At 42.4% G+C, this 10,720-nt stretch overlaps 1 protein-coding gene across 11 annotated transcripts in view; it reads left to right on the forward strand.

Annotated features, from left to right (window-relative positions):
• The window catches only part of TNRC6B (trinucleotide repeat containing adaptor 6B), a 261,892-nt gene that overhangs the window by 185,277 nt on the left and 65,895 nt on the right, over positions 1 to 10,720 (forward strand). For 10 of the 11 annotated variants that reach the window (XM_012175680.4, XM_060413567.1, XM_060413565.1 and 7 more), the window contains 2 exons: positions 2,715 to 2,736; positions 9,917 to 10,258. In XM_012175680.4, coding sequence (XP_012031070.2) covers positions 2,715 to 2,736; positions 9,917 to 10,258 — 364 coding nt within the window. Of the gene's footprint in view, positions 1 to 2,714; positions 2,737 to 9,916; positions 10,278 to 10,720 lie in introns of those variants that run through there. The other variant, XM_060413568.1, reaches the window with a different exon arrangement.

Below are 10,720 nucleotides of genomic sequence, written 5' to 3' on the forward strand. Positions count from 1 at the left end.
CAGTCAGAGAACGTGTGGTGCCTCTTCTTAGTGCTTCCACATCTTTCTCGCAGGCTACCCCATTGCTTTATAATCATCTCTTCATGTCTATCTTCCCCATTAGCCTGGCTGTAAGTTTCTCGAGGTTTTATTCATGTTTACATTTCCAGTAACTAGGACAGTGCCTAGGACAAAAGCATTACTCAAAAAAATGTTTGTTTAATAAGTAAATGGTCAAGAATGAATGCTGGCAACATAATGTTCATGGAGAACTGACTTTTATTTAGCTAAATTAAATTATTTATGCGTAGAAATTAAACATGAGCTGCTTTCCCATTGTTCTCAGTGGTTATGGTGGTTTGTTCTTTCTAGAACCATCCTGAGTAAACGGTGTTAGATTTCCAGTTATGAGGGAGGTGTCTGAGAAGGATTTCGCCTCACATTCATTAGGCTGATGCTGCTCAAGGATCATTGTTTAGCATTAGCAAAACCCATGCTTTGATCATCCAGCTTTTCACCGTCTTGGGGGACAACACTTTTAAAAGAACCACATTTTAAGACATATTTGGCATTAGTTGGGTTTGTTGCTTACAGCTAGGGAAGACATTGACTTCCTGTAATAACTGATCTTCAGATGGCATTCTAAGAAGTATTTATTTACTGTGGTATAAATTGCCGTAAGGAATTGATAATGTGGTTGCAAATCAGTTCATTCCTGGATAAGGTGGGGTTACAGAAAAATTATACAGTAGAACTGAGCTCTGTAACAGTTAGTACTGGGAAACATTCATTTTAAGAGGCTGCCTAGCACAAATTCAGTGCAGCTAAATTAGCTTGTCTTTTAATGCAAGAATGTAAGAAACACTCCAGGAGGTCATCCAGATGGATTGTTTAATTCAGTGGTGTGCTGGAATCCATTTTGAAGCGGGCTGGTTAGCCACAGGATAGACCTTCCGAAGATGAGCATGTTTTCATGAACATCCAGAGCAGTAACTTAGTATGATTACCAGCCACAAATAATCAGACCTCTTCTTTTCTATATGAATATTTTGGTTCCAGAAGTTGGAGGACCAATACAAAAAAATGTTTTTTGAAGATTAGCAATTGGGAACAGGGGGTCAGAATAACCCATGATTTCAATAATGTGATTTAACCCCTGTTGGAATTCTGGTACATTTCCTTTGGAATGTTTTCTTATTCACGACCTCTTGTGGTTTTGTTTAAATATTATAGGGCATGGATAATTAGATGCCCTCCTTTATTTTCCCCTCTTAATAGCAGAAGAGTTTTCCATGTGGCTCCTAGTCATCATTTCCAAACTCTCTCAAAACCCATTATTATATTTAGCATGCCCAACCTTTTAGGTTAATCACTTCCAGAAATGTATTAGTTACTATATAAAGGAATACTTTCAACAAAGTAGTCTATATTTGTTCAAATTTATGTGTGTCTGTATGCTCAGTCTCTCAGTCATGTCCGACCCTTTGCAACCCCATGGATGTAGCCCGCCAGGCTCCTCTGACCCTGGGATTTCCCAGTCAAGAATACTGGAGTGGGTTACCACTTCCATCTCCAGGGGCTCTTCCCATTCTAGGGATCAAACCCATGTCTTTTATGTCTCCTGCATTGGGAGGCAGATTCTTTACCACTGCTCTACCTGGGAAGCCACATTATGATTTCAATCTTACTGCTCTATTTCACATTAAATTTTCTATAAACTTTGATAATTATAATAGCAAACAGTTATTGAGCATTGAAAAGTGAAGTCGCTGAGTCGTGTCCGACTCTTTGCGACCCCATGGACTGTAGCCTATCAGGCTCCTCCGTCCATGGGATTTTCCAGGCAAGAGTGCTGGAGTGGATTGCCATTTCCTTCTCCAGGGGGTCTTCCCGACCCAGGAATCGAACCCAGGTCTCTCGCATTACAGGCAGACGCTTTACCGTCTGAGCCACCAGGGAAGGGAAAGTCGCTCAGTCGTGTCCGACTCTTTGCGACCCCATGGACTGTAGCCTACCAGGCTTCTCAGTCCATGGGATTTTCCAGGCAAGAGTACTGGAGTGGGTTGCCATTTCCTTCTCCAGGGGATCTTCCCGACCCAGAGATAGAACCTGGGTCTCCCGTATTGTAGGCAGACGCTTTACCCACTGAGCCACCAGGGAAACAGGCCACCAGGGAAGCAGCTTAATCTTTACAGCAGTCCTTTGCAGAGAGATACTGTTATTATCTTCATTCAACAGATAAATAGAAAACTGAGATCACACAGACAGGAGGTGGGAGAGCTTGGTTTTGAATCCAACTTTCCTACTGTGAGCTCCAATGCCTCTGAGCGTGGGCCCTTAAACTTTGCTTTCTGGATTTGAAGTCAGGTGTCTGGGTCCATGCTCAGAGGGAAATCTTTTTGTATCTGTGGTTAATTTTGTTTCTGGGCCTCATCCATTTCCTTTTCTGGATGTTAGAATGGGAAACAGTATCCCCAGTGCAGGGACCTCAGTATTTATTAAGAGCGAATGCTTTTTGTCTTAATTTTTGGACTCTTTCATAATGACAGTCATATAAGTTACAGCCAGACATATGGCCATTGTCTTTAGAGGGATGTCTGAGCTGACTTTTTCTGAATTTTAGCTCTGCCTATGTATCTGACAGCTTGAATTATTTGAGGTACCAGAATTACAGTAATCTTATAATGCTGGTTTAGAAAGCAAGTCTCATTTACCTATGTCTGTTTATTTTGCAGGTCACGGAACAAAAAACCAAAGGTAAGATTTTCTTTTTCTTTCTTTTTCGATTTGTGCTCTTTTGTGTTTAGATTTTACACTTGCTGACTCAGCCTCCAATCCACTTGATGCATGAGGGTGGGTGTAGGGTAATTAAGGTTGGTTGTCTGCAGTCACTGAAGAGCAGTAATGACAAACTACAAGTACTTATACTAGTGTTTCTAGTTGGCCTTATGTTTCTTTAGCAGGCAGGAGAGTAGATAGAGTAATTCCCCATTTTGAAAGTAAGGAGGTCATGATTTTGAACAGAACCTTTTCAGAATTTTTCTTAACAAAAGCAGCACACTAGCCCCTACTTTACAGATCGCAACTACAGAGTTGTTAGCCATCTTGATCCATGACAGGCATTGAGTCTGGAAACGAGTGTTATATTTAGGATGGCACACTGTCTTCTGAGCTAGAGCCTGGAATATGCTTTCTGAAAAGATAATGTACTTTACCTCTTACAAAATAATGATATCTGGTAAACAGAAGCAGATATCCCTGAGGTCATTCTCAACCTCTAATGGTCTGCCTGTTTTCAATTCTTTCTCCTCTGTTACTTTTGACTATGCAGTCTTGTCTGGTGATGGTCCTACTTTCGTCAGTCCCGTTAAGGACGGGAGACATCATTCCTTGAGACCAGTGTTGTAGCCCTTATCCTCGCCCATTTGAATATGATGTTCTCTGCTAGCATATGTACCCGAATTATCTGCATAGAGCTGTCAAAACACCCAAGCCCAGTTCTCTTCCCACACCTTCATGGTCCCAAGCCGTAGCTATAACAGGTGTACTTAGGGAAGTTCTGTAGATGACCACAGTATATGTCCCAGATTGAGAACCACTGTCCTAGATGAAGGGAATTGTGATGACCTGGGGGAAGATAGGGTCATAGAGAAGCCACGGCTTGATGAGAGCTTCACTGAGGACTGGTTTCTTCATCGATCTGTTTTGTTCTGTTGGACTAAGCATGTCACACAGTGATGGAAGACTAATAAAGGCAGTACTAGTTTCTTATGAAACTTAGTTCAGGAAAACAGATTCTCAGATGAGTAGACACTACTGCCATATATTTCTAATCGAAAGGCATTTCAGGGAATTCCCTGGTAGTCCAGTGGTTAGGACTGCATGCGTCCACTGCAGGGGACAGAGGCTTGATCCCTGGTCGAAGAGCTAAGATTATGCATACCTCATGGTGCTGCCAAAAAAAGAAAAAAAGGGAAAGAAGGGCATTTCAAAGGAGAAAATAGTCTAGAATTTTGTACTGATTTATAAAATGAGCAAAACTTACTAGTTGTAATTATTTTAATTAGTTAAATAGTATTCTCTCTTTGTACTTTGTCAGTTCCTAACTCAGAAATAGGCATTATTTTGAAAGTATCTTTGTAAAATACTTGTTTGAAATATAAATTATACTTTAATATAGAAATAGAGTTATTGATCATGAAACAGTGTCCATATTTTCTGAACCAACATTACTATCTAGGAAAGGATTTTGGCATATAAGTGTTTTTATAGGACTTTTTGATGACTTATGGGGACAACAGATGAGAAAATTGGCATTTTCCTGAAAAAATCCAGACTCTGTGGTTACTGGAACACAGTGGTTGGGTTCCTGGGCCTGGCCACAATTTTTAATACTTGTGAAGCCAAGGACCAGTTGAGCTGTTGAAACAAGCTGCTCTGTATGCTAAGTGGTATTTCTATTGGAAAACTGAAAATCTGTTAGATTTTTCTTTCTTTTTTTTTTGTACCAGGTCTGTTCTTAGAATCACATTCCTCTTTCCTCTGCCAAAGCCTTAAAAGTTAAGTTTTCTTTTTTACTTCTACCCAAAGTTTCCCTCTGTTTAGGGTTTTTCTCATACCTACCATAAAATGGAGTACAGTTTCACAGTTTCCAAATTCCCTTCAAAAATTAAAGTAAAATAATTCTGAAGTGAGCCGAGAGCCTGTTTTGAGTCTTATAATGTATTTAATTGTTAAAACCAGAGAATAAAAATAAAAATTATCCCTGAGATGTGTTAGACCATAAGAAAACGGAGACCCTGATCTTTTTACCTTTTTTTATCCCATTTTACAGCCGTATCTTCATCTTTGTTCCCAGGAGTCTGCCTGAATCCCACTCCTCTTCCCTCAGCTGATGTTTCTGGGTCCTGTTCCTCTTCCCAAAGATGATGCCTGCCTTGGGCAGCCTCCCCTGAACTCTGAATCCACCTCTCTTTCCCCAGCAGATCCTATGAGAAAAAAAGAAAAGACTGTGTTGGTGTCAAGGCTCTGGTTGTACAGAGAGGACTTGAAGTAAGATTTGTCCATATTTCAGAGGAAAAGTAGATTCAGTATATATTTTTTATCTTCCATCTTTTTTTTTTTTTTTAAGGGTGAGGCTTTTGGAGAGAACAGAATGGGGCTTTCAAGTGGAGGTCATGGGCATGGGCTAGAGCTGGGTCTGCTACTCAGGTAACAGATACTGAAAGGTACTTAGCAACTGATCTTGCTTGTTGGGTATTGGTCTTGGAATTGGATACGTTTGTAGGGTTGATGTAATAGACCAGATTTAACAGGGATGAAGGATACAATTAGGATTAAAGAGGTAGGCTATGTAATGGAAGGGTTTGGACTTAACCATCTAGTGTTGTTGGGAAGGTATTAGGTTTTAGGGTGACAGTTGGCTTAATGAAAGTTACCAGTATGAAATAATTGATTTATAGAAACACAACTTTAAGCTACATTACTAGAAATACAGTATCTCAGCAGGGATTTTCAGTTCCTATAATGGGCACCACTCTGTGGAAAGAAACAGAGATCAACCTCTGTTGGATGGACCTTGAGAAGTTCGGGCCAGATCGGTCAAGGAATTGAAACCTGTGTCCCCTCTGGGAGGACTAGACACTGGAAGAGGGGAGGGAATGTTTAACCCCCAAGGAAAGGCTTTCCACATGGGGAAGCTCTGATAACTTCAAAGATCTGAAGGACTTTGGTGCCTGACACTTAGCATTCCCTTGGTAAATGTCTGTTGGTGAGTCAAAGAAACAGGGAAAAACTTCTGGCTCAGTATAAATTAAAATTTTTAAATATTGTTGTCCAAAGCAAATTCATAATCTTTACCCACCTGGGACCCAACGAATAAACAATGTTTTCCCATCATCATACCTGGGATGATGGACCATTTTATTCCACTGGCCTAAACGCTTATCTTTGAGTCTATTCCAGAAATCTTATTACAGCGACTACATAGTGCTCATCGTAATAACCTTCAGTTCAGTTCAGTCGCGTCCGACTCTTGGCAACCCCATGAACCGCAGCACGCCAGGCTTCCGTGTCCATCACCAATTCCTGGAACCTACTCAGACTCACGTCCATCGAGTCAGTTACGCCATCCAACCATCTCGTCCTCTTTTGTCCCCTTCTCCTCCTGCCTTCGATCTTTCTCATCATCAGGGTCTTTTCCAGTGAGTCAGTTTTTCGCATCAGATGGCCAAACTATTGGAGTTTCCGCTTCAGCATCAGTCCTTCCAATGAATATTCAGGACTGATTTCCTTTAGGATGGACTGGTTGGATCTCCTTGCAGTCCAAGGGACTCTCAAGAGTCTTCTCCAATACCACAGTTCAAAAGCATCGACTCTTCGGCACTCAGCTTTCTTTATGGTCCAACTTTCATATCCATACATGACTACTGGAAAAACAATAGCTTTGACTAGACGGACCTTTGTTTTCAAAGTAATGTCTCTGGTTTTTAATAGGCTGTCTAGGTTGGTCATAGCTTTTCTTCCAAGGAGCCAGAGTCTTTAATTTCATGGCTGCATGTACTAACCTTGGGTCTACTCTAATTTGAGCTTCCCTGGTGGCTCAGTGGTAAAGAATCTGCTTGCCAATACAGCAGATGGGGGTTCAGTCTTTGGGTCGGAAAGACCCCTTAGAGAAGGAATTGGCAACCCAGTCCAGTATTCTTGCCTGGGAAATTCCATGGACAGAGGAGTTGGACATGACTTAGAGACTAAAACAACAAACAACAACTAGTCTAATTTATTGATATTTAAGGCAGGCTCCGCCCCCCCCCCCCCCCCCCCCCAATTCAACCAGTTCCCAGTAAACTGGGAACAAAATCACTAATGGTTTAATGAGGAGAGAAGCTTCCAGTGAGATGATTTGGGCAAAAGCCAGTGTGTATTGAGTTTGGGGAATGAGTGCAAGGTAAAGAAACAGAGACAGTGCTTAGAGGTTGCTGAACAGTGTTGAGCTTGCATCCGCCACTCTATGTGTCATCAGTCTTTAAGATTTTTTTGTATTACATTGATTATTATTCACCAAGAAATTTTTCAGTCTAAAATAATGTCTTCTGTAGAACACGTTTGTATTTTAGCTATTACTTTTAAAACATTACTGGAATATTTTGTTTTGTTTTTTTAATGTTTGATACCATCAAGGTATTTAAAAAGGAAATAGTTTATTGGTCCTGCCCATCTCAGAATTTTCTTCAGAAAACTTTTATCTGAAAAAGCATCTTATTGAAGTTTTTCAGAAGTAGAGGCAATCAGAAGTTCCTACTGTAAGATGAGATTGGTATAAAATAATGGCAATAGAGAAGGGGAGAAGATTGAATCATTAGAGGAAGTAAATGGTTTTTGGTGATAAATGAATGGAAATTAGAAAGTAGGATACCCAGTTTTTTCCGCAGTGTCTTTATTCCCCTTTGAAGCAGAGATCAGGTTTAAGCCACAGACCTTTTCTCTGGAAAATAAGAAACTATGCCGTTATTTTGAGCAGCTTATCTTCAGAAATATTCGTACCACAAGCTGCAAACAAATTAAGATTCAGAGAGAAAAGAGAGGACCTGAAAAGTAATTCAGACTTAATCATAGTTTCCCTCTCTTCAGTTACCCCTGATGTTTTGGAGTATGACGTGATACCTGCAGGGATTCTGATGTCTCTAGTTGGACTTCAGGATGCAAGTTGGCTTGGGCATCCTGCCTAACACCTGCATTGCTCTCCAGTTAGTGCTTAGAGTGTAGTAAAACAGGGTAGAAACTCATTCAAGCCCTGAAACAGTTGGCTCTTAACTTGTACTGCAGGGAGGCTTTTTCTGACAGTGTCCTAAAGTTTTGAATGACTGATCTCCCAGGAGGGAGCACTGTGTTGGAAGGATAGTCAAGCGGTGGCCCCATTTTATTATGACTTTATTGCTTATGGGCCGTTGTTCCTCTGATGTGATGGTGGGAAAAAGCCCTGGGAGCTTTGCAGGGAATCTTATACAGTATAGGATGTCTATCAGATTTCTTCCACTGTGCTATGAGTGATTCAGAGTTGGTCCAACTGATGTTCAGATCTCAGCTCTATAGGCTCTTCTTACCATGTCTGATTCTATTTTAGGGAAATGAGTGACAAACCTGGTTACTTTAAAGTGGAGATTCTAGTCTTTTTATAGAAGGGCGGCCCTGTAGAAGCATAATTCCTTCTGGCCTAAAAGCTAGTTGGGAAGAATTTCCCCCGGCCTTCCTCAGCTTCTTGTTTATTCTCATAGTAAAAAGAGAGGAGATTGGGAATGCCGTGTGCTATGGAATCTTCCAGACACAGATAGAAAATGAATCATTAATTCATCTGTATTCATCCATTTGTCAGTCAGTTACACATTGGTCTTTATAAGTCATGCGAAGTCCACTATATTAATAATACTGGGTTAGCCAAAAGTTAGTTCAGGTTTTTCTGTAAGATGTTAATGGAAAAACCCAAACGAACTTTTGGGTCAATACAATATTAAGCAATGGCCTATTTATTTTCTTGAGAAATACATTTATTTATTTATCCATTCATCCTCTCACCTCTCTTCTTTCCTGGGAGGCACAGTACTGCCTTATGATTGGCTAAGGTTAGACCAGGGATTTAAGCCCTGAAGTTATTCCAGGCTCCTACTCTTCTTCTTCCTGTTACTCATAATATTCCCCAGTGTCCAGCAGGTGTAGATTGGGCCCCCTGATTTCTGATGATGTATCTCTCTCATAAAGGAGCCAGTTCAGTGAACAGCCTGCTGACCCAGCATCATTTTAGCAGTCAGAGCAATACTAGGGCTGGCCCTCGCATGACTCTGGGGTCAGGGAGTCTGGCCTCAGAGTCATCGGAATTACCAGGCTGATTGTCTCTGTATTGCTGCCAGAGTGTGCTGCCAGGTAGATTTTCCTGGAAAGGGTGGAGTCTTTTGGTAGGATGAAGCGAGGGATTTGCCAGTCCAGAAGAACTTTCTCCACTGGGTGGAAGGGAAGCCAGAAGGGTCCAGCAGAGCTTCATAGTCATCTCACATGTTCCCATCCTTCTTGTTTGCCATTTTACAAGGGAGGGAAAACCTTAAATATTGAAACAGGAAAAATATCTACATTTTGAAATTTTTATTTTAAATGAATAGTTGAGAAAAATACACAAAGTCTAGTAAATTTTTTTTTAATAAAAGCAAAGAGATCTATAACATTTCTAATGTTTACACAGAATGCCAAGCAAGTGTCTTTAAGTTGAGCTGGCTATAGAAATCAAAACCATGTTGATCTTGGGATTCTGTAAGCCTGGTTTCCCTTTAGGGGTATACTTTGTGCCGTGCCCTAAGAAAAAAGGTGAAAGATGGGTTCCTGCCACTGAGGGTTTTCTGACCTGGTGAGGAGAAGGATCTACAAATGGAGAATCTCAATATAAACAGTTTTTTCAATGGCACAGAGATAGACAACATGGTCCAGGAGTGCACATGAAGGGGGCTGAGCATACCTAGTCCAGGGACTTTGGGTAAAGTTTCTTTAAGAATGTGGATGGAGAGAAAGGGCAGCTGGGCTGAGAGCCTTGAACCTTTCCCCAGGGGTTTTGCCTGGGGTCTGTGTGCACCCTTAGACCTGCTCGGCAGCCCTTCAGAGGGCTCCACTATTGATTTAGGGGAGTGAATGGTGCTAACTTCCTTCTCCTCCTTAGTTAATGGAATGTCATTCCGTGATACCGCAGTATTTGAATCCTTGTCACCATCACTTTCCACCCTTAGCTATCTCCAGTAAACTGAAGATGCTGGGGGATCTGGAAACACCATGTCCCTCAGAGTAGGATGAAAGGAGCATTGTCTTATTGGAACCTATCTCATGGACACTTTTTTGAAAAAATAATCTTCAGAAAAATACACTGGATTTCAAAGGCTGTTTCCTCATCTCTCTCTTTCAGTGCCCGAAGTGACGAAACCAAGTTTAAGCCAACCAACGGCCGCCAGCCCGATTGGCAGCTCTCCATCGCCACCAGTCAATGGTGGCAACAATGCCAAAAGGGTGGCAGTGCCGAACGGACAACCGCCAAGCGCCGCCCGCTACATGCCTCGGGAGGTGCCGCCGCGATTCCGTTGCCAGCAGGACCACAAAGTGTTACTAAAACGTGGGCAGCCCCCTCCACCGTCCTGCATGCTCCTCGGGGGCGGGGCAGGGCCTCCTCCCTCCACGGCACCCGGAGCAAACCCCAACAACGCACAAGTGACAGGAGCGCTGCTGCAGAGCGAGGGTGGGGCCGCACCAGGTGAGCGCGCCTCGGGCAGGTGAGCGGGGCGAGGGGGCCGGGGCGGCTGCAGGGAGCAGCGCGCCACTCTGTGTCGCCTGTCTGAAGTCCATGAGAAACGCTGATTATATAGACTTAGCTAGTTAGTGTTAGTCACTCGGTCATGTCCAACTCTTTGCGACCCCATGGACTGTAACCTGTCAGGCTCCTCTGTCCGTGGGATTCTCCAGGCAAGAACACTGGAGTGGGTGACTTTTCTTGTAGACTCTTGGTGTTATTCAGGAGATGGAGGAGGAGCCCAGTGTGAGGTGTGTACCAGCATTTCTCTCCTGAAACTGGATTTCAGTGTCTGGCGAGAGTGCTCTTGGCCCACTGCTGTTTGTCCACATTCTTCGTCCCTTTTTTCCCTTCTTAGACGAGAGCATTGCAGTTCAAGCCCCCATAGCCGCAGGTACCTCTTCAGGTGTGTACTGGGGCGACTAG

The sequence above is a fragment of the Ovis aries genome, chromosome 3 (genome assembly GCF_016772045.2).
Source record: "Ovis aries strain OAR_USU_Benz2616 breed Rambouillet chromosome 3, ARS-UI_Ramb_v3.0, whole genome shotgun sequence".
Classification (NCBI taxonomy): domain Eukaryota; kingdom Metazoa; phylum Chordata; class Mammalia; order Artiodactyla; family Bovidae; genus Ovis; species Ovis aries.